General features: G+C 51.5%; 1 protein-coding gene, 1 long non-coding RNA gene and 1 other non-coding gene across 3 annotated transcripts in view; 1 reads left to right on the top strand and 2 right to left on the bottom strand.

Annotated features, from left to right (window-relative positions):
• Nucleotides 1–7,787: 7,787 nt before the first annotated feature.
• The window catches only part of Retreg1 (reticulophagy regulator 1), a 125,224-nt gene continuing 109,966 nt past the window's right edge, over nt 7,788–23,045 (top strand). The window contains exon 1 of the mRNA XM_023563754.2: nt 7,788–8,254. Coding sequence (XP_023419522.2) covers nt 7,803–8,254 — 452 coding nt within the window. The 5' untranslated portion in view covers nt 7,788–7,802. The remainder of the gene's footprint in view (nt 8,255–23,045) is intronic.
• On the bottom strand, nt 10,439–15,884 carry LOC134478060 (uncharacterized). Its single transcript, XR_010050409.1, has 2 exons — nt 15,778–15,884; nt 10,439–15,373 (listed from the first exon to the last, which is right to left on the bottom strand). It is a non-coding gene; the product is annotated as an uncharacterized LOC134478060 (long non-coding RNA).
• Nucleotides 20,450–20,666, bottom strand: LOC111755898 (small nucleolar RNA U3). Its single transcript, XR_002790435.1, has one exon. It is a non-coding gene; the product is annotated as a small nucleolar RNA U3 (small nucleolar RNA).

Genomic DNA, 23,045 nt, shown 5'->3' with positions numbered 1-23,045 from the left:
GGAGGAGCAGAAAACTGGCAACAGCTGTGGTTTATTTGATTACTAAGAGGCAGCTTAATTGCCATTATTTCCCCCCTCGTCCCATTTTGGAATAGAAGCCTCAGGACAAGTCTCACTCACCAGGGCTGCAGAAGAAACAATTCACCTTTACTTCGCATGCAAGGCCAGCTTCAGGAGCATACTCTATGCAATAATTTTCTAAGATTGTCCTTCACTTTGCTTTAAAAATGAGGTGATCCTCAAAATAAACTGTCAAGCTGGGCGTGGTGGTGCACTCCTGTAATCCCAGCACTCGGGAGGCAGGAGGACCATTGTGTGTTCGAGACCAGCCTGGGCTACAAAGTGAACTCAAGACCAGCCTGAACTGCATAATGAGACTCTGTCTAAAAAAAAAAAAAAAAGCTGTCCAGGGTTGGGGGACAAGCTCAGTGGCACAAGCCCCTACCTGGCAAGCTTGAGGTCATGAGTTCATTGCTCGGTGCCCCCCCCAAAAAAACTAAACTGTCAAAATGCCAGAAAAAAAAATGTCAGGGCTGGAGGGTAGATAGGAGCAAAGGTGCTAAGTTCACGGGGGCTGGAAAGCAGTGCAGGGGACGGTGCCCCTGGGAAAGGGACAGAGCGGGAGGTGGACTTGAGGCCAGGCTGACTTCCACCTTAATGTCACAGCAGACCTGGGACTAGAGATGGGGACAGCTAGGGACGTCGTGCGAATTGTCAGCACTGAGGATGGGCTGGAGGTAGCAGGAAGCCTACAGGATTCATCATCCACCCGCAACCATCTGAGCGAGACAGTCAAGCGTGATGAGCAATCTCGCAAGCCCGGCTCTGGTGCAGGCCTGTAAGCCCAGCATGCAGAAGGCTGAGGCGGGAGGGTCACCTGGGCTGTATCCCAGGTGCTTGTCTCACAAACCAAACCAAAGAAACAACATCAAAAACGATGCACGGCTACAGTCACCCACCCTGGCACCTCTGACTACAGCTGGTTCCTCCAGACGGGTGGAGCACAGAGGAGTCCGGGATCGGGGCTTCCCGGTACTTTGTTACCTCAGGCCTACAGATCACGGCAGTTCATGGAGCAGCTTTTGGTGCCCCCTCTTACATAGAAGTCTGTCATGACCCTTAGCTGACTGGTGGGAAGCAGACGTCAGCATGGTGAGGGGACTTTTCTGGGGAGCCGAGAAGCCAAGGCTGTACACAGGGTTTCACTACGTAGTCCAGGCTGGCCTTGAACTCGAGGTGATCCTCCTGCCTCAGGCTCCTGAGAACCGGGATTGCAGGGTGCATGCAGAGTGATGCATTTGACTTTTATCCTTTGTTCCTGCCACAGAGCTGCTGAATCCCTGGAAATTCCTGAGTGACTGGGGTGAGAGTGTGTGTTTTGCTCTCATAGTAAAGCCCCTTCACAGCAGTACCCCAGTTTATGCTAATGAGGGACTTCATCAGCCCTTGTCCCATGGGATGGGACTGGTCCAAGAGGAAATCACCATGTGATTAGAGAGAGGAAACAACTCTGTAGCCCCATCTCATCTGTGTCCCCAAAGCAAAGGGGACACAAAATGAGATGATGGGTGTGATGGTGCACAGCTGTGATCCCAGCACTCAAGAGGCTGAGGCAGGATAAACTCTCCAAATTGGAGGCCAGCCTGGGCTACACAGTGAGCTCAAGGCCAGCCTGGACTAGCAAGACTCTGTCTCAACAACAACAATAATAACAACAACAACAAAAAGGCATTGCGAGTTAAAGTGGTTCGGAAGCGGAGAGAAAGCACCAGTCTTTAATGAATTAACCCGCAGGCTGCTCTCTGGACCCCTGAACCGCAGTGAACAGAACCTTGACCTTTCCTCGATGACCCAGAAATCACTTGCATCTTGCAGTGCCCTGGCTGTGCCATTTACGCGTGGTCCGAGAAGACACGTGGGTCCCGGTCCCACGGTAGCGTCTGCAGCCTCGGCCACGGCAGCGTCTGCAGCCTCGGCCACGGCAGGCAGTGCGCTGCACGCTGCGCCTGGCTCCTAATGAACTCAGGTGTGGCCGGGGCCCCACCACCGCCTGTGTGCGGGCTGGAACCACTCGGGGGGGGGGCCCCCCCCGTTCCCCTCCCCCATCCACTCTAAATCCAGCACCGGAAACCCGGAGACCGCGCCCTGGGTCCGGCACCACCGCCCTCGTCTGTCTGCCGGGAAGGTGGAAGCCGGGTCGGACTTCCCGGGGCTGCAGGAAGCCGGTGTTTTGATTCTCATTTCCTGCCTAGAGGCAAACAATAGCAAAAAAGAAACCCACGGGCTCCAAGATCTCTCTCCTGCTTGCGAGCTTTCTCTCAGTCTCAGAACTTTCTTTTACCAGCCCTGTTCATGCTAAAGTGTTTTCATACCCAGGGGTCTGCAGCCTGCTACCGTCTGTCTGGAGAAAGCCGTCCTAAACTGAGGACATTTAAAGTCAAAACATACGGAATACCCTGTCACCCATCTGTCCTCGCTAGCAGCCCGGAGCATCTCGTAGCCTCCGGTATTTGCCATGTGACTGGAGCCTCCCCATGCCCAGCTGCTTATCTCTGGACCAAGAGGAGATCAAAAGGCAGATTCAAAGTATGGTTTTTCCTGAAGGGGTAGCATTTTGTTTTGTTTTATTGTTTCTTGAGACAAGGTCTCACTGTGTTGTGTCCAGGCTGGCCTCAAACTCATGTGATCCTCCTGCCTCAGCCTTCTGAGTTCTGGGATTCCAGTTACGCACCACCATGCTTGAATGAGCATCCTCTTTGCTCCAGTGGAAAGCTGAAAAATCTTAGGTGCACCTCACAAGTCAGGGCTTGGCAGGGCTCATAGCCAGGCCAGGCAGGCACTGAGCGGTCCAGGGTCTCTGGGTCCTTCCCGGTGATGGCTCTGCCTGGCTGTCATGCAGACCCTCCCTCCACCTGCCCTGCCCTAGCCCCAGGCCCCTCTGTAGACCTTCTTCTGGTCTCTGTCCAGTCCTTGCAGCGCACCCTGGGGAAGGTGGTGGTGCTGTACCTTCCCACCAGCTCATCAGCTGCTTGTGGTGCTGCTGAGTGACTTCGGTAGGAGGAAAGAGTGACTATCTGAATGTACCTGGAGGGAGGAACAGGACCGTGGGGGACAGGAGAGGAAAAGGCCACCGACTGGACCGGGGTGGTGCTTAGCAGAGGTTTGGGGTACAGGTATGTGGGGGGACACATACCTGTCAGGACTGGCCCAAGCTCTAGGTATTCCCCGGGGAAAAGAGGGCGAGAAGATAAAGAAGACACAAAGCGGGGGTCAGGTGGATCCCTCACCGTCCTGATGGGCCAGAAGGAGCTGAGCAGCCCTTCAGCAGCTTTGTTTCTACCCTCCAAAGAAGGTGTCAGTCCAACTCCACTGCCCAGCAGCCTGTCTGCTTGGCCAGCCTGGTCCCTATCTCGGAGCTGGAACAGCTTGTTTACGTGGCTTGTGTTGGGCTCTCTGTTTTCAGGGCTGGTCTTGCTTTAGCCCCACATATGTGACCAATCTCCAGCTTCAAGGGCTCCCTTCACATGGCAGGATTCCCAGAACTCGAGAGGCCGAGGTGGGAGGACTGCAGCGAGTTGGAGGCCAGACGGGACTCCACAGTCTCACACACACACACACACACACCCCTACATGCACATGCACACATACACACATCCCACAAAATTTAAAAAACCCACTGTGCTTAGGCTTCAGACTCAGGTGGAGCTCAGAGCACCAGTGAGGTGTGGGCTGGAAGTCCACGTCCAGCGGGTGCCCTTGCTGATGGGCATGCATCCACCTGCACCCTGGGGGGTGGCGAGGCAGCATATTTGGGCTGTTTTGGGATATGTCCTGCTCCATGTGCAAACTCAGCCAATTTGTGTATGGTGTGTCTGGAGGTGGGGAGTCTCTGGAGTCACAGGGTTAGGAGACGGCTCCCCCTGCCCCGATCCCTGCAGCCAACCCCGGCACCAAGCCCTTGGGCTTTCTGGCCTCCAGAACCGTGAGCCGAATTTATAAGTTATGTGGTTATAAATTGTGCGTCTGCAGATGTTAGGTCATAGTAATACAGGGGAATAAAACTCCCCCCTACTGGATGTCCGGTACGAGTTCATGTTCCCTAAAATCCAAGAATGAATTTTAGGAACAATGGAGGTGAAGAGCAGAAATATTGAGAGAAAGAAAGCTTCTGTCTAAGAGACAGAAGGGGTCCTGAGCGGTTTGCCAAAGATTCTGTATTTTCTAGGGACTTTTATAGAGTAAAATCATGAGGTGAGGCGGGTCTAAAGTGGGGAAACCTGGGAACTCCCAAGGCAGATGGGCATGACATAGGACAGAGCTATGGTCAACCAATAAGATTAATTGTTTAGGTAAAACTGACCAAATCAGGGAGAAATGCGGAAGCAAGTCACATAGCAAGCGGGCATTCTTTATGGTTCAGTGACTCTTCCTGTAGGGGATGGGATGGTGACGCCTGGCTTCTCAGGGTGAGCCATACCTAATCTAAGGGTTATACTTATGGTGTTGGTTGCATTTGTGTTGCCTTCTGTCCTGAGATCTGGCCCAGAGCAGGAGGTGGGTGTCTCCTCCAAGGTCACCAGACATCTGGTCCTCTGTGCCAGCTTCTTTGAAGGCCTAGCCCTCTCTGACTGCCTGCAGTATTTCTAACCAGCTCAGCTGCCTGTAACAATATACTTTCACATGGTGACCTTCCTACTTTTTAATTAATCTTTTTGTTCCAGTACCAAGAATTGACCCTGAGGCCTTCATACTGAGCCATCTCCAAACGCTTATGTTATTTCTTATCTTGAGGTAGAATCTTCTTCAGTCACTGCATTGCCCAGGCTGGGCTCAGACTCGCAATCCTTCTGCCTCAACCACCCCAAAGTGTTAGGATGACAGGCTTGTGCTGGCTACTCTGTCAAGTTTTAAATCTTTTTTCATTTTTATCGGTACCAAGGATCGAACTCACGACCGCCTGCTTGCAAGGCAGGTGCTTATGCCGCTGAGCTAAATCCCCAGCCCCAAACGTTTTAAATCCTTAAAAAATAAATCCCTTTCACAAGCTGGGTGTAGTGGTGCAAAGTTGTGATCTCACGACTCCGCAGGCTGAGGCAGGAAGATCTCTGCAAGTTCAAGGTCAGTTTAGGCTGTGTAGTGGGTTCAGGCTCAAGGCCAGCCTGGATTACATAACCAATGCCTGTCTCAAAAAAAAAAAAAAAAAAAAAAAAAAAAATCCTTTTGGGTATGAGGGAGTAAGCACACCCCAAACAGCTGGCCACCTTCCTGGTGTGAGTGCGTCCATTCTGCTAAGTACATCCCAGGTACAGAGAACAATTGTTGATTGCACTTTGGACATGCACACTCCTGCACATACGTCGACAGCCCCAACATGGGCTGGTGGCTTCCTTTTGTGAGTCGGGCCAGGGATGGGCCTCAGAGCCAGGTCAGAGGAGGTGGAGAGGTGGGACCCACTGTGGCTGGCATGAGACATTATGATGTCTCTGCTCACAGGGAGCCGCCTAGGGTCCTGGTTGTGTGACAAGTACTTCTGAGGCACCCTATGGCTGCTTCAATAAAACTAGCAGCGCACAGCGCTCCTGCTGCTGAGCGGTTAAAAGGAAATCCCAGCTGCACCAAGCCGCTGTTGTTTGAGGACTCATGCAAGGGCCTTGTTGGCTGGGGAGCCTAGCGTGATCCCTTTAAAGGGAGAAGCCATCGAGACGGTGCAGTTCCCTCCTTCTAAGGCCGGCTTCCCTGTGGCCTCGCAGACCGCCCGGGGGGTTAATTATTCATGGCTTCCGCTCCTGTTACAGGGCTTTCTGCCTACTGTCAGGGGAGCTAGGCCAGCGGCCTTTTCCAGAGAGGACCTGAGTGCATCGTGACATGCCCCAGCCTCCCGAGAGGAGCTTTCGGTGACAGTCGCCTCCCCCGTTTTTCTCGGCTGTGCCCCTGGTGTCACCTCGTCCTAAACGGCTCCATCCCCTACCTACCTGGCAGAACTCAGCAGGGAATCTCTACACTAAGTCACCCCCGGGAGTCTGAAATGCCGCACGTTCTTGAATCTGGGGACCAGCGTCCCGCAGTCACCACGGGGATTATCTCTCTGCAGTCTTTGCGCTGAATAAATGACATTGGCGTCACAAAGATAATTAGGCGAAGAAGAAAACGGTGGCCCTGTTTGCATAGCGGCTGATCCCGCTACAATTCATCAGCAGTGATGCCGGGTGGGGTGGGAAAGGCGGCCTGGAGAATTCATGAGTGTTTTATGCAGGCCAGCTTTGTGCAGTGCAGAAACGGAGGCATGCTAGGGAAAGGCAGCGCTGTACAGCGTGTAGCTGTTTGCAGGCTCGGGAGCGAGGAAGCTCAAATGCATCCCGCTTGTCAACAGCTCCTGCTACATCGGCAGCTCCCGCAGCTGTAATTACGACGCAGGGGAGCAGGAGGGACCCACCGAGCCTTGCAGACGCGTTGCAGGGGGGCGCGGCCGCCTGCAGGGCGCTTCTCCTCCTCCAGCAGGCAGCTAGGTGTTTAGCTAGAGAGTTTAGAAAACCACAACCCAGTCAAGACCTAAGCAAAGACCGAGTTGCAAAATAAAGCATCGTCTGTCTTTCCTAGGCGCCTGTGGAGGGCCAGAGGAAGGACCCACAGCCCGGAAGAGATAGTCTTTTGTGGAAAAAATTACCTCAACAGTTTCCACATTACTTTTTCATGGTTTCCAAGGCCGCTTTCCATAAAGGTGTCAGAGGGGTACTGCTTAAAAGGAAAGTTGGAAATAGCAGGTGAAAAGCTAAACCTCCTTAGCCAGGTGTGGTGGTGAACACCTGTCATTCCAGCACTGTGGAGGCTGAGGCAGGAGGGTCGCTGTGAGTTTGAGGCCATCTGGGCTACACAGTGAATTCAAGGCCAGCCTGAACCACATAGTGAGACTGTCTCAAAAAAATAACCCCAACCTCCCATTGCTGGGGGATCAATGATGGAACCAAGGGCATGCCACCACCTCCCTAGTTTCGGTCACACTGAATGCTGGGGAGGAACGACTGCACCGCCTGACCACCACGCACTTCCTGGGCCCTTGGGCTGGAAGCCATCTGGCTCCAAATCCTGTCACCTCTTTCTTGTACCCTTCACCTGTGCTGGACACCCACTGTTATTTTATAATTTTTATGTTTATTAGCCCTTTCCCCTCCTCCACCACCTCCTTTCATCTCTCTGTCCCCTCCCCCTTCGAGAAAGCTGTCTCCTGCATCCTTTTATGTATCGCTGGTTTTGCTCACTGGGTCTCTCACTAAGAGGAACAATGTGACAATGAAGCTTGCCTGTCTGATCGGCTTCACTCAGCATTATGGCCTCAAGGTTCGTCTGCTTTTCTACGAAGGGCTCGAGTTTTGGACAGCCAGTTTAACTAAGGGGTGTTTCATACTTGGGGATGTTCCCACCACAACCACTGCCACCACTGTAGTTGGTGCCCTGGCCCGAGGCCTCGCGTGGGAGGAAGCCACGTCCTCCGAGCTCAGCAATGCTACTGGACCGCAGCAGCTGCTCAAGAAAGCCCTGCGTGTGCTCCCTTTTTAAGTATAAGGTCTGGGCACACGCCTGCAACGTGTCAGTGAACTGTCACAAATGTACACGTAGAGGGAGATGCTGGCCCTCCAGATAAGGCTTATGGGACACTGAGGCAATGGGCTTTTTTCTGGTTGTTTTGTTTTGCTTTTTCGAGATGGGGTCTCGCTGGGTAGTCCAGGCTGACCTTGCACTCACTACGTAGCCCAGGCTGGCCTGGAACTCACGGTGAGCCTCCAGCCTCAGCCTCCGGAGGTGGGATGACAGCCACCACCCCCTCCCAGCTCCCCGCTCCCGACCCGTTTGGCTCGGTCCCGGTGCCCGCGCCCCGCCCCCAACCTGACCGCACCCACTTCCCGGGCGGCGCCCCCGCCCGCGGGCTGACGTCACAGCACCCAGCCGCCGGCCGCCGCCGTGCGCACCCCGCGCCGCTCCGTCCCCGCCCGCGTCCCCGTCCCCCTCCGAGTCGCGTCCGCGCTGCAGCGGCGAAGATGGCGAGCGCGGTGGCGCCCGGGTCCCCGGGCCCGGAAGGATGCGCGGCGGCGCCCGAGGCGCAGGAGGAGCGGGAGGCCGCGGGCCGGGTGGCCGCCGCGGTGGCCGGGCTGCTCGGGGAGCCGGGGCTGTGGCTCTGCTGCCGCGCCCGCGAGCTGCTGAGCTGGGAGAGGCCGCTGCTCAGCCTGCTGGGCTTCGCCGGCGCCAACCTGCTGTTCTGGTGAGCGGCGGCCGCGAGGGGGCGCCGGGGGCGGTGACCTTGGGGTGCGCGGCGGGCGCCGCCGGGCAGAATCCGGGGACGCGCGCCCCAACTTTCCGTTGCCACACTTGGTCGGGCACAACTGACAGTGTTCGGCCGCAGGCGACGTGGCTGGGGACCCGGGCGGCGCGCGCAAAGTTGGGCCCTGGCTTTGCGGCTCGCAGGTCTCCACCGGCGCCTCCAGAGCGTGCGGGAGCGAAGGGCCGGGGCCGGGGTCGGGGACTCGTAGTTGTGCCCCCGGCCCCAGGAGGGGCGTCCGGACCGGCTTAGTTAGGACAGTGCTGCGGAGTGCTGCCTGCCTCAGCCTCCGGGATGGGCTGGGAGTGCTGTGCTTTTTCTCCCCACCGCAGAGCCGGGTTTACTCGCTTTGCCTCCCGAGGAGAGCACGGAGGCACGCAGACAGGTGTCCCCTGCCCCTCGCGCCGCCGGGGGTGTACGGTGTGCAAAGCTGTCACCGGCGGAGGGCGCCTGGGACTGCGGGGCAGGCGCCCACACTGCCCCCCAACAGATTTCGGCTGCAGAAAGCCCTTACAGCTGGACAGAGGCGCGTGGGCTGGGGAAGGTCGCCCGTCACCTCTCCCAGTGTGACCGAGGGCTGAGAAAAGCCTCCTTTGTTCGCGAAGTGTCCATATCGCCAGCTGCACCTCCAAGGGCAGAATGCGGGGTTACCTGCAGATACCTTGTTACAGGGTTTCTTAGCCTCCAAGTTGGGAAACATAAACACATAGAAGACATAAAACCATCAGTGAGGGCGGTGGGGAGGGCTTTTTGTTTGTTTTCCCGCAGATCTGTGCCGTCTTGGGTTTGGCCCGGGTCGCAGGAGTGGTTAACCTGAGGTCTCCGCTCCCTCTGATCCATCCCATTCAGGTCACCCTGGCTCAGACTGGGACACCGTGCACCTTGCGCGGCAGAGCTCCTTTTGCCAATCAGCCACGTGGGTCGATGTGTTTTTAAAGTTTTCTTTTTATTTATGTATTTATTTTTGATACTGGGAATCAAACTCACTGACCTTGCCTGTGTCAGGTGCTTGTGCTGCGGGGCTAAGTACCTGGCCCTGAAGTTTTCTTTCTTCATGTTACATTTGATTTATTTAAAAAGAAACCAGTAAAGTTCCTCAGTTCAGAAGCTGGAAAGGAGTAAACTAAACACTTTGCAAATCTCTTTCCAGTGTCAACTCCGGGCTCCCCGGTCTCCTCCTCGACCGGAGGCGCTAGTGGTTTATGCGTGTGTGTCTTTAGTGAACATTTCAGCAAATACACAATATTCTGTGCAAGCCTTAGGCCCCGTGCAGGCTGTTGGTCTTCGATGTTGCTTTTTCTTTCTCAGATGCATAGAATTCCTTCACAAGGACTTTGAATTATTTAACCTGTCTCCTGCAGAGGCAGTTATTGTATTTGTCTATATTCAAGTATGTGTGTGTGTATGTGTGTGTGTGTGTGTGTGTGTGTGTGTGCCTGGAATCATACTCAGGACCTTGTGCTTGCCAGGCAGGAGCTTGCCCCACTGAGCTGCTCGATCCCCAGCCTATTCAAGTGTTTTACAGGACAAATATCCTGAAGTGAGTTACTGGGTCAGAGGGCTGTGCATTCGGACTGCTTGATTATTCATTTATTTATTGAGACAGGGGCTTATAATGTAGTCCAGGCTGGCCTTGATCTCACTGTGGCACAGGCTGGCCTCCAACTCAAAGCGACCCTGCTGCCTCAGTCTCCCCAGTGCTGGGATTACAGGGGTGCACCCGTAAGCCTGGCTGCAAATACTTTTTTTCCTATAGTGTATTCTTTAATAATATGTGTTGAAAATAATGTGTTTTTGCACGAAATAATCAAAAGGCATATAGGTCCTCAGGAGTGTGGCTTTCGTTCATTTATTTATTTCGTTTATTATTTATGAACTGCCAGGGGGCACCCCCAGGCCAGTTTCTTTCTGGTCCTGTTTTACTTCTTCTAAGTGGCCTCTGGAGCCCATGCTTGCATATACTTTGGCAGAAGGGTAACAGTTTTGCTCTTTGAACTCCCAGGCACTTGTTGCTTGTGGCTTATGGAGTCTTGGGGTTTAAATTTCACTTCTTAATTTCGCCAAAGTGTGGGATTTTTTCCTCCGTCACTGTCTTTCAGGGCTTAAAACATTTTTGAGGCCAGTATGTTGTCTTCGTTTTTTTTTTTTTTTTTTTTTTTTTTAAGAACATATTTCTTTTCCAATGATGTCAAATTTCACAATACTCTTTTGTGACAGGGTCTTGATATGCTGTTCAGGCTGGCCTGGGCTCACTTTGTAGCCCAGGTTGGTCTTGAACTCGAAATGATCCTCCTGCCTCAGCTCCCTGAGTGCTGGGATTATAGGAGTGCACCACCTTGCCCAGTTTCACAATACTCTTAAACCTCCCGAATTCTGTCTACACCTTGTACTTTCTGGAAAAGCAAAAGGTCAATGTTAGAAATATGAGGTACCCGAATCTTGTCTTGAGCAATAGTGATATCCCCACTTTAACTGGTACCATTTCCTTTTGGGGGAAATTAACTTGTTCGCTTGATTGCTTCCTGGGACAGGGTCTCGCTGTGTAGTTCAGGCTGGCCGGGAACTTACCGTGAACCCAGGTTGGCCTCATTAGATTTGTGCCTGTCTCAGCGCTGCCTCTCTGAGATTACGGGCGTGCGTCACCATGCTTGGCGTTTACATATATAATTTTGGAATGATTTAGTACCTGGTACTCGAAGTTACTTGCAGGAGTCTGAGTTTGACTCTGAAGTGCCCACATTTATTAGCTGCCCATTATGTGGAAGCGTCCAGTGCCGTACATTAGACAATAGTTCAGACATGGCTGTACAGAAGGCCAGGATTGAAGTCTGGGTGGAGCACTGCAGAAGAAGATTCAGGCTGGAGAACTCCTTTTGATTGGGTCTGGAGATATTGGCATTGTGGGTGAAGGAGATCATGGGTGTTCCAAAAAAGGTTGTGCTTAAACCAGGTGTGGCAGCACACACCTGTAATCCTAGCACTGAATAGGCTGAGGCAGGAACATTATCATAAGTTTGAGGTCAGCCAGACTCACATGATCCTTCTGCCTCAGCCTCCTGAGTAGCTGGGACAACAGATGTGTGCCGCCACATCTAGAAATTTCTAACTGTGCAAAACTAAAGATAATTGATTAGGGATATAAACATAGGAGAGATAGCTACAAAGCAAAGAAACATCCTTAAATCACACACACACACACGCAGATGGTATATTCTCACCTGTATTTATGAAAAATGCTCAAGTATGGGAATATAGGCTAAAAAACTGATATTCACTCAGAAGTCAGAGAAATTTGGTAAATTACAGGATGACATATAGTACCCACTCAAAAATCAGGGTTTCGTAAACTGAAAGAGATTGAGCTCTCACGGTTCAGTGTTCCCAGGCCGGGCAAGGGCTCTGACCTCACTTTCTCATTCATTTTACCAAGGAAGAACATACTTTACTAGCTCTTTCTCTGAATTTTAAATTTTACTTATTTAGAAAAATAACTACCATAGCCTCACAGAAACATACACAGGATTAAAAAACCCAACAGAATAGACATTTAGACAGTCTCTTTACTATGCCTGCCTCTGGCTAGCTGGCATCCTCCCGGAGTGACATGAGCTGACTCAATGAAACCGAAATTACCAGTTGGCTCTTGTTTTTAGATAATCATCATTTGTGGGTTAGTGATAGTAAAGTCACAGGCTGTACATGTACTGTCAGATGTCACAGTCAGAGCAGCAACAAGATCAAGACTATTCTAGAAACATTCTAGAATGTTCTAGAACATTTTTTTTTCTTTAAAAAAGTCTATTTTATAATTCCACTTGGTTTTCTGGGGTTCTTTTTCCTGTTAGTATCTATCTCTGGGGAACTGATCTGCTCTGGGTCACTGCAGATTAGATTTACCATTCGCTGGTATGATGCCTTTTGTGCCTGGCTCTGTTTCCTCAGCACTGAGATTTGCCCTGCTGTATCTGTCTGGTTTTAGTTTCTTTTCCTGAGCACTGTCTCTAGAGTTGGTTCCAAGGCTGCAGACTCTGCCTTCCCGGAGAGCTCGGAACCTTCTCTCCCAGGTGGTGACCCTGCAGCTCAACTTAGTGTGAGCGGGTCCAGGCTGGTCCTATGCCATCAGCACCACTGGCCCATGATGCTCACACATTCGTATCTTTTGTCTTTTGGGCGTGGTTAGACATGGGGGTTCCTGAGCCCTGCCTGCCCTGCTGAAGTGCAATCTCTTTGATGGAGCTATGAGGCAGGGGGCTTTCCAGGCTCAGGGGTGATCTGAAGTAGAAGTGGGTTTGCCCTGTGCGGGAACTCTCTTCTCCATGCTTCTGGCCGGGCACATCCATGCATGTACTTGGGAGGCTGAGGCAGGAGAACCTCCTGAGATATGTGGTGAGACTGTGTCTCAAAAAGCCTCTTTCTCTGTCTCCCTTGGTCTCTCCCTGTAACAAACACTTCCCTTGTTGGATGCCTCCAATCGGTATGCATTTTCCTTACCTCGATTCAGGCCGCCTCCTGGTCATCTCTGCAGTATGTTCTCCTGTGTCAGGGGTCCTTTTGTTCTTGGTCGCAGCAGAGTCTCCTTTTGTCCTGGGTGCCATCCGTGCCACCCTCCTGGTGCTCCTCGGACTCTCTGTGTCTCCCAGGGTTCCAGCGCTGGAGGACAGCCTCACCAGTGCCACTCAGCTCCCCCGTCACATGGCCTGATGTTGAATTTCGTTACCCACTGACGGTGACTCCCGACAGCTGCTGTGGGTGCTGTGGTCTCAGGTGGCTTCGTCTCTGGCTGTGATTTTAGTCTTTTGTCAACACTGAGTACTTTGGTATGGCATGGGGAACACGACCTCCCGGAGGTCAGGTCCAGCATTATGGAACAGCGATGGGGAACCTTCTTAGAGACTGAGTGCCACACTGCAGCCCCAAACCCACTGATTCATCGTAGAGTGCTGAGATTACCATTAAGCCCAAGGGTTTAGGGGGTGTAGTTTAGAAAAAAACAACTGATACATTGGTATCTTTTGCCTTAAAGGAAAAACAGTAACACTTGTGCAGTAGGCTCCATTAAGGAAGGGCATCTCACTGCGACCTGACCTCCGGGAGGTCGTGTTCCTCATGCCACATCAAAGGAACCGAGGCCCATGCAGATAAACTGCACTGTCCCCAAGCTTCCCACCTGTCCTGTCAAATGGGACATTCAGGGTACAGCGAAGTATGCCACGTTTGCCCTTCTGGAAGCCGATGGGAGTTTTGCCTGTCAAGCACGTGAACCATGGCCAGCGTGACCCAGGAAGTGGATGTTTGATTCTGTCCCATGTAAATGTCCATGCTGATAGCCCTGGAGGGCTGGAGGCTTCTGTGTCAGCCTGCACTGCCCCAGATGGTGGCATTAGCTGTCCAGGAATCCATGTTTGTTTCTCTAAGTCCAGTTTTCACAGCCATTCTCCCGTGTAAGACAGAGGTGGCAATCAGGACTTCAGAGGTTCTGGTATCACAGTGTTGAGCTTAACAATTCCAGCACGAGTGAGGGTCATTGTGTTGGGAGGCAGTTGCATCTGCACTCAGAAGGATCTCTTTCATCTGTGGACCAGTCCAGTCATGTGTCCTGTCTCACGTTTGTTGCCTCCAGGTGTGGCATTCAGACATGGACACTTATCTGCCCCAGGCCCACCTGTGCTGGGATGCAGGGTAGACCAGAAGCCTGAGGTCTGAATTTGTCTCAGAATTTTCTCTCTGGTCCAGGAGACCAGCTGGCTCCATGCACTGATGGAGACAGACAGTGAATCAGAGCTATGAGTTGAGTGTCAGGGTCTCTGGGGCTTCATAGCTTGGGACCAAGCTGACATCAAGGGCTATGGAATCGCTGATGAAGGCTTCCTGCAATTTAATGTGCAGACTTAGAAGAAAGCTTCAGTTCTGCCAAAGAGATGAATGGCCAAGACTTCATGTTGAACAAACACAAGAAGAGAGTCATCTGACTCTGCCTGTTTTAGGGGGGACTCATCTGACTCTGCCTGTTTTAGGGGGCAGAGAATAAATCTGGGCTGCCCACCCTGGAATGGGACCTGGAGGGTGAGATTGGGAAGCTCTCAAGCCTAGCTGAGCTCAGCTTGCTTCCTAGCACTTGCAAACTGCAGAGGATCTCGCTCATGGCCAGGCGCCCGGCCCCCTTCTTGGTGAGTCTTCAGCCGAGGAGCATGACAGCGGCTGCCTGGGGCCTGTGGGGCCATCATTGCAGACCTGGCCCTCGGCCAGGGAGACTCGTCGGGTGAGGACCTCAGAAACAGGGCCTTTGGCCCAGGTTAATGCCTGTTCGGAAACGTACTGGGCTTCCTTCTGTGCTGCAGCAGCCTCGAATCCAGGAGCCAACTTCTACTGGGAATTTGGTCTTTTGCACAAGTTTTATCTCAGCTTCAGTTTGCGCGCCTGTCTCTTCACCCTGTTATTGACCCTGAGCGTCCCCAAGCTGTCCAGTTGATCCTATTGAGGACTGATAAACTTGGTGCACCCTGCTTCTAGCTGCTGTGAAGGTAAAGGTGACTGAGCCACAGTCCCGTCTCCAGGGAGAGCAGCTGGTCAGGCAGGAAGACAGGTTGGGCTGCTGAGCTAAGCTGCTGCCCCTTAGAGGCCACAAAGGTGCGGTGCTGTGGTTTGCGTGTGTCCTCTGAAGTTCCTGTTTTGATAACTTAATCTCCAGATTTAGACACTGGATGAGACTTGGAGGTGCTCCAGAGGGTGGGACCCCTGCTTGCACCAGTGCTGTGATAAGAAGGGAAAGATGATGGAGCGGTCTTGTCTGGTCTCCCGTGTGAGCTGCAGCAGGTGCCAGCACCACTCTGTTGGACTTCTGTCCTCCAGAGCCCAAAATAAACCTCCGTGCCTTGCACATTATCCAGCAGCTGAAAGCAGCAGACACCCATGGCCATGAGGATGGTGCAGGAATCGGAATGTTGGGCACGTCACAGTGGAAGAAGACTGATGTATATTGAGTGGCTGTCCTGTGCTAGGCGCTCAGTTTATTGACGGAAGTATGGACAGGGTACACAGCAGTATTCATAGACATCTTTGTATCTAGGAAGAAACATTAAAAACATGGAGTGGACCTGTAATCCCAGCACTGTAGAGGCTGGGGCAGGAGGATCTCTGCTAATTCAAGGCAACATAGTGAGACCCTGTCCAAAAAACTAAACCAGATTAAACCAAATCAAACCAAACCAACCCCCCCCCCCACATACACAAAATCAGAGATCTATGGAAAGAGGAGGAGAGGGGAAGGGAGGGAGGGGGAGGTTTATGCAAATTTCTCGAGGGTGAGGGTGAAAAGAGAAGGGGCTGATGTATGAAGATGTTACTAGTGGATTTTGCAGAGAAGTCTGGACTGTGTCCAATAAGCAGTCTCCATCTGTTGCCCTAAAATAAACACCATCATTTCCTCCCTTTCAAGATTGCTGTTAAAAAATGCAGCAAGGACTTACTGCGCATGCTCCGTCCAGCAACTCTGTTCTCAGTGCGGGTCACAGAGGGCGCACAGGTCTGGGCACAGGTCTGGGCTGGCGGACGGCAGGAGCTGTGCGGAGTCACTGTTGGGGACATGGGCTCCGCCCCTCGCAGGTCAAGGGAAGCATGGGTGGGGCCTGCTGGGCCCAGGCTCAGAGCTTGGAAACTGAAGAGCATTTGCGGAGGACAGTGAGAAGCCGGGGCACCCGGAAAGTACCTTGCAGAGGGGTTCCCAGCATAGGGGGAGAGTCCCTGCCAAAGCCAGGTGACAGCCACAGACACCAGCTAGCAGTGGACTTGCAGTTGTGTCTCCCTGGCCTTTTAAGGATCTGTTCCTTTTATGTTTTGTTTGTTTTTTGAGACAGGATCTGCCTGTGTGGTGCGGGCTGGCCCCCAACTCACAGGGGTCTTCGTGTTTCAGCCTCCGGAGTGTTGGGATCACAGGTGCGCTGTGGTATTTTGTCCTAGCAGCCACCTCGGCTAAGACACTCTGTCTCTCCTGGTGGCTGGGCTCCGAGGCCAGGGAGAAATAGGTGCAGCTGTCTTGGGGGTGTTGGGGTCCTGTGACCACCTAGGAAGGCAGACGTATCCCGAGGGACCAGGCTGGGCCCAAGGAAAGGACCATGGCTTTCCTGGGGAAGGATATCAGCGAGGCACAGTCAAGTTTGGGAAGAGTGTGTGCCATTTTCCTGGCTTTGTTCAAGCCTGAGTATAGCTGGCTCAAGGTGTGCACGTATTTTAAATTAATTAGTCCTCATGGTACTGAGAATTGAACCCAGGCTTTACACTGAGCTACATCCTTGACCTATTTTATTTATTTTTGAGACCAGGCCTCCCTGTGTAGTTCAGGCTGGACTTAACCTTGCTATTTAACTCAGGCTGGCCTTGAACTCATAGCGATCCTCCTGCCTCAGCCTCTTGAGTGCTGGGATTGCAAGCATTTGCTGCCACACCCAGCCAGCTTTGACCTGTTTCACAGAGAGGATGAGGAGGCTGAGGGTAGTTAGGTGGTTTGCTCAGATGACAGGGTGTGGCCGAGTGAGGATTCTAGCCAGGTGTCCTTGTGGTTTTGCCTGGTGGACCAGATGGCCCTGCACGGGGAGGCTGTCACCCACAGTGACTCAGGATTCCGCTCGCTTCTCCCTTGTCCTGGCGGCTGGGTTAAGCTGCGTCTCAAGTGCCCGCACCAACTGCCTCCCATGCTGCCCACTCTCTGAATTAGACAGAGAAGGCAGTGGATTTTTCCAGCTGGAATTTTGTCCTTGCGGAACTCTCCCCTGCTGCTACCACCCCCTTTGCCTTTGAGGTGTAATTATCCAGAGGGGTGTCCGTTTCTCTGAGCTGTCAGCTGGCTTGGTTTCCCATTTCACTTCCTTTTCATGTTTGCCCATTTGACCCAAGGGTGGCTCTTTGTCTACAGGTAAAATTTCTTAGGGACTCTGGCTTGTTCGGGACAGCTGCATGGTGGTGTCTTTCTAGTGTTGTTGAGATAGGGTCTTCCTATGCGGTCTATACTGGCCTTGAACTTGCAGGGATCCTCCTGCCTCAGCCTCCCTAGTGCTGAGATTACAGGTGCGCACTACCACGCCTGGCTTTCTCTGAAGATTTTTCTAAGTAACTCTTAAAATGCTATGTTTTCTTCCAGGACAGGAATTCCTCCCTCATACCCCAGTTCATGTTCCACAGTAATTCTATCAGTTTTGGCTAAGCCCTTACTGTTCAGAGCTGAGCCCAGCAGAACACCGGGTGGCCGTTACTTTCTTTTGGGATCTCACTTTGCTGTCCCTCTTCACATTTGTTTTCTAGTTAATCTTTTAATGTCACTAGTACACCTGGAAAATTTCTTTTGAGGAAAGGCAGTCGCTAGGCTGGGGCAGCTTTCCTATCTTTCCCGCCACGGAGCTGTCCGCATCTGAGCCCCTGGGCTTCTTCTCTGGGCCTGGCGGGGGGTCCCTGGGCCAGCTGTCCCCTGGAGATGTCTGCATCTTCTCCTCTTTCCTGCTGTCTCTGATTAGACCCAGCCCACCACAGGGTCAGTAATTTTGGGTTGGTTTGTTCCAAGTTTTTATTATGAGCTCTTTCTTGGTGTCCAGAAGTGTTTGCCTCAGGGACACCTTGCTTTGAGAGGACAAAGGACACGTGTTCTTGGGGAGCTTGGTGTTGCTGATAGCTGGTTGGCTTACTTTACAATCCTGCTTGAGAATGGTTTTCCCTGAGAAATCTGAGCAAGGCCTTTTGTCTTCCCCCGGCTTCTTGTATTGCTTTTGAGCAGACAGAAATCTGTCCTTAACAACACTCTGTCTCTTGGGCATGACTGGTTTCTTCTCTGGAAGCTTCTGGAATCTTGTTCTTCCTTGTCTTTTCTTTTGTCTTTTTGAAACACGATTTCACTGTGTAGTTCAGGCTGGCCTTGAACTGACTTGGTAGCCCACACTGGCCTTGAGGTCCTCGTGATCCTCCTGCCTCAGCCTCCCAAATGTAGAATCTTCTCCTTACCCTGAGTATTTTGATATTTTGTAATACAGGTCTCTGTCTTTTTAAATGTGCTGTTCCTGGCTCTGTGAACCTTTTTTCATCTGGAAACTTGAGCCCTTTTGTTCTGGGAAAAAATGTTAAAGACAGTTTTTGATAACTTTTTTCTTTTTTTTTTCTTTGTGGAAATCTTAGTGTTCAAACACTGGACTTTTTTAATTGCTCCTGATTTTCTTAGTTTTTGTTCCTCGTTTCATTTTTGTTTTTTGGGGGTACCAGGGATCAAACTCACGACCTTGTGCTTGCCAAGCAGGCGCTTATGCCACGGAGCTAAACCTCTGGCCCTGTTTCTATTTTTTATCTTTCAGTTACTTTAAAATTTACTGTCTTCATCTTACATCTAAGGCATTTCCCTCATTTTTTATTTTCCTTTTTGGATGCACTTGTTTTGGTCTTGCATTTTAGGTTCTTGAATTTTTATCCTCCTCGGAGGACAGAGAGTACGGTTTATTTGAGGTAGTCTTATGTTTGCTCCAAGTTCCTGGTATTTGTGTTCTTTGAGCCCTGCTAGATGCTGGAGGTTTTTCTTAGCTGTAGTAAGCAGCCCTTGGGTTCCCATTGCTGTGTGACAGTTGTGGACCTCCAGCAGATGGGCGGACGCTGCCCTGAGGGACAGGGCTGGGAAGAGAACAGGAGCAGCAGGGGTGTTGTTATCAGGGATCCAGCTCTCTCCCCTGTTTTCACTGTGATTCTGTACCCCAGTCCCTCCTATGCTGCTGCTGCTTTTAAAGACTCTCCAGTCCTGCTCTCTTTAGAGAACGATCCCTAATTCTTTTTTTTTTTTTTTTTTGAGACAGGGTTTCACTATGTAGCCTAGATTGACTTTGAACTTACTATGTAGCCCAGGATGGCAGCAGAGAATTTACGCCAGCCTCCTGCCTCAGCCTCCAGAGTGCTGGGATCCACCCCCATTGTGTCAGAGGTGAGGGAGGCCCTGCTCCATGCAGCGTTGCAGGGGAGTGGTAGGATCTTTATTGTGCAGGTTGTCACCTTCTCCCAGTGCCTTCGTGTAAAGAAGTACACATGAGTGTGACTCCTGCAAGGCGGAATCACTTACCATTTGCTTTTTGTTCACCTGTCCTGAAGATGGAACCCAGGACCCTCACACTGAGCTGCAGTCAGCTCAGCGCCTTCTGTTGTTGTGAGACAAGGTCTTAGGTCACTGAATTTCCCAGGCTGGGGCACAAACCTGCAATCCTTTTGTCTCAGCCTCTCTGAGTGCCGGGGCTACAGGGTGCGCCCCCACATCGAGCTTTATAGCTTCTCAGGCTGTAGCCGACTTTCTGTCTTAAGAACTCTGTGACACTGAGGTTGCTGATTCCTCCCCTATTCTTCCTGGGACTCTGGCACGCATCTTTGCTCTTTTGTCCTTTAGTTGTGGTTGTCAGGGGAGGAGGTACGTGCCTGCGCATGCGTACGTGCATGCTCGTGGGTGTGCGCATGCGTGCGTACCACATCCACCTGCAGCCATGCTTGCTGCCCCTCCTGGAGGTGGCAGTGCAGGGTGTTTGTGCGTGCAGCTGTGGATCCCTGTGCAGTGCACTCAGCAGGTCCTCAGACACTGAATAGGTGCGACTGCAGGGCCGCATCCAGGCTTCTCAGCCCATTTCCTCCTGCGACTGTGGGAGGAAGCAGATGTGCGTGTGCCACGCTTACTTCCGGTTTTTACGCTTCCGGCACTGGTCCCCCAAATACTGACTGCGTGCCTATAACAGATCCTCCTCAAATCCAGGTGCAGCACTTTGTAGGCTTTGAACTGAAAGCTGGTTATATGGTAAAAATTTTAATACATTTCTAGGTTTTTTTTTCAACCTAAATCATATTTATTAAGATGTTGGGAAGAGGCTACGTTCTTCATGAACAGAAAAAAAATTTAACTATACTGCAGCATTGTTCCATTCATAACATAAAAGTAACTCGCCTGTGACATTTTGTGGTAAACAGGAACCCCACAACCCTTTCTGTGCTAGTGAACTATATATCCGTAACAACCCCCTTAAGTTACATAATGAAACAAGAACCTTAGACAGTTCTTCACACATAACTCACATAGCCCTTAACTTCCACCTCATTGCTAACACCTAGCAATTCCACCTAAGCAACTACCATAAAACAGACACCACTCAGACTGCATTTCTCCCCTCTCGCTGATTCCAAGGAGACAGCAAGAACGATCATCAATGGCAAGTGGCTTTGCACTCAAGCAACACCAACAGCCGGCTTCACACTCAGGAAGGAACACTACACCTCCTCCTTGTGGTTTCTGGTGCTCTACACAATCAGAGAAGCTTCTCTAGTAACATACTATAGAAATGATCCCTGAAAGTATAGCCTTACATTTCTAGGTTTTTGCAAAATAAAACATGCATGAACAAGATGGGTTTGATCTTAGCTAGTGTCTGTCCCTGTCCTGTCCTTTTGGAGAAAGTCTTTGCTATGTAGCCCAGGCTGGTCTTGGACTTTTTTTTTTTTTCTCTTTTTGAGACAAGGTCTCCCTACACAGTTCAGGTTGGCCTTGAACTCATTTTGTAGCCTAGGCTGGTCTCAGCCTTGCAACGATCCTCCTGCTTCAGCGTCCTGAGTGCTATGATTACAGGAGTGTGTCACCATGCCCTGCCTCGCCTACTCTTGATCCTCCTGCATCGGCCCGAGTGCTGGGGTCACAGGTGTGCACCATTATCACTGGATTTTAGTTAGTCTTACTAGCATGAAAATGGCATTTTCTGCAGCCTGTTACTTTATTCATGAGAATTTTAAGCCCTAGTGTGGTGCACGCACTTCTAATCCCAGCACTCAGGAGGCTGAGGTGGAAGAATCACTGTGAGTGTGAGGCCGTCTTGGGCTATGTAGTGAGTTCAAGGACAGTTTGAACTTCATAGTGAGACATATCTCAAACGTATTTTATTTTAAAAAATAAACTAAATGGGGCTGGGGATATAACTCAGTGGCGCAGCACCTGCCTAGCAAGTGCAAAGTCCTGAGTTTGATTCCTGGTACCAAAAAAATAAATAAAAATAAAAAATAATAAAAGGAGCATGAGTTGGTGAATGAAGCCCCCCCCCCCACTGGCATCAAACTCTGAATCCCAGATATTTATTTATGGACTACCTAGATAGAATGTTGAAGGGACAGTAGGCCTGGTGATGGCAAGGTCTGTGGCTGCTGAGGGTGGGCCCGATAGTTCTTTAACAACCCTGCACCCACCAACATCTGTGGATTTTAGCTTTTAAAGGCTCTTGGGAGTGGTGAGAAGTTAAGTGACAGGTACAGTTTGGTGGAGGACTTGGAGAACCATGTACTGAGGGTGGTGCTGGGGGGGACGGAGAGCTTAGGGAACATTTGCTTGGAGAGGGCCACTTCAGGTTTTAAAGATGGGTAGGAGTCATCTGGATAAAGGTGAGAAAGGTTTTCCAGGCGTAAGGTATAGCCAGTACTCACTGAAAATATGTCAGGTAGAAGTCTCTGTGCTGGACACCAGAGATGCCACATCTCCCTCCCTTGTGAAATTCATCCATCTGGAGAAGACGCTCAGCTAAAAGAGCCCTTATTATTGCTCAGCCTTCCTGTCACTGGGGAAAAATACCTCACCCCTGTAACTTAAAGGAGGAGAGGCTGAATTAGGCTTATGGCTTCAGGGGGTTCAGTCCATGGTTAGCTGGCTGTAAAGTAGAATCATCGTGGAGGACATGTGGCAGAACACAGCTGCTTAGCTCATGGCAGCTGGGAAGCAGGACACAGGGAGAGGGGGACAGGGAAAGACACTTTCCGAGGACAGCTCCAGTGACCCCTGCCCTCCGACTAGTGCCCTTCTAACAACACATTTGTTATGAACAGAACTGGTGACTGGTGACCACGGCACTGATGACAGTAGCCAAATTGTGATCCATCACCTCCCCAGGTTGAGCCTTATCTAGCCATGCTCGAGTCTGTAGGAGGGGCAGGCCTGATACTTGGTAGTCATGAAAGCCTAGGGGAGGAAGATGGTTTACTTGAACCCTAAAGTCTCAGTGGAAGTTGCCAGATTAGTTGTTTGGAACCAGTGAAGCAGCGTGTGCAAAAGTTCAGAAGGAGAGGAATGTGTTAGTCACAAGTCCTGCCAGTGACACCCAGTATCCTCCGCTTGGAGGAGGAAGGATTTAATTTGGTTACGGTTTGGGAGACTCAGTTCATGGTTGGCTGGGTCCGAGGCAAAGACATCACGGCCAAAGTGTGGCAGAGCAAATAAAGATGCTTAGTTCACAGAAACAAGAAGTAGAAAGGAATGCCCCAGAGTCCAGGTGTGGACCCCAAGGTCACACTTCCCACCCAGACCCACCCAGGACTGTGCTTTTCTCTTTTCCTCCGAGGCTCTTGACCCAACTCAGTTGATGTAATCAAGTGTAACCACCACAGGGCACTCGTGCAAGGAGAGGGTGGAGGGGTGAGGCAGGGCAGGAAATGAGATACTGAAGACAGCAGCCGTGCAGGGGCTGCACCACAGGGTGAAGGGGAGTCCTCAGGGTGGCAGGGGTTTCAGTGCATGGTCACAGTGGTTCCCTCTCCCTAAAACAAGGGCATGGTAGCTGGAAGGAGCAGGGGGTAAGTTGGAGAGGGGCAAGAAGATGCTGGGCCCTGGAAGATCCTTGGCCCTAGTGCAAGAACTGGGACCCTTTCAGGCCAACAGGGCGTCATAGATAAGCTGAGGGGCTGACATGAGGTGGGCATCACGCTGCAG

The sequence above is a fragment of the Cavia porcellus genome, unplaced genomic scaffold, assembly GCF_034190915.1.
Source record: "Cavia porcellus strain 051 isolate PalLab524CR breed Dunkin Hartley unplaced genomic scaffold, mCavPor4.1 scaffold_11, whole genome shotgun sequence".
NCBI classification, from domain to species: Eukaryota; Metazoa; Chordata; class Mammalia; order Rodentia; family Caviidae; genus Cavia; species Cavia porcellus.
Note: the sequence above shows the minus strand (reverse complement) of the source record. Positions and strands in the feature narration are given on the sequence as shown.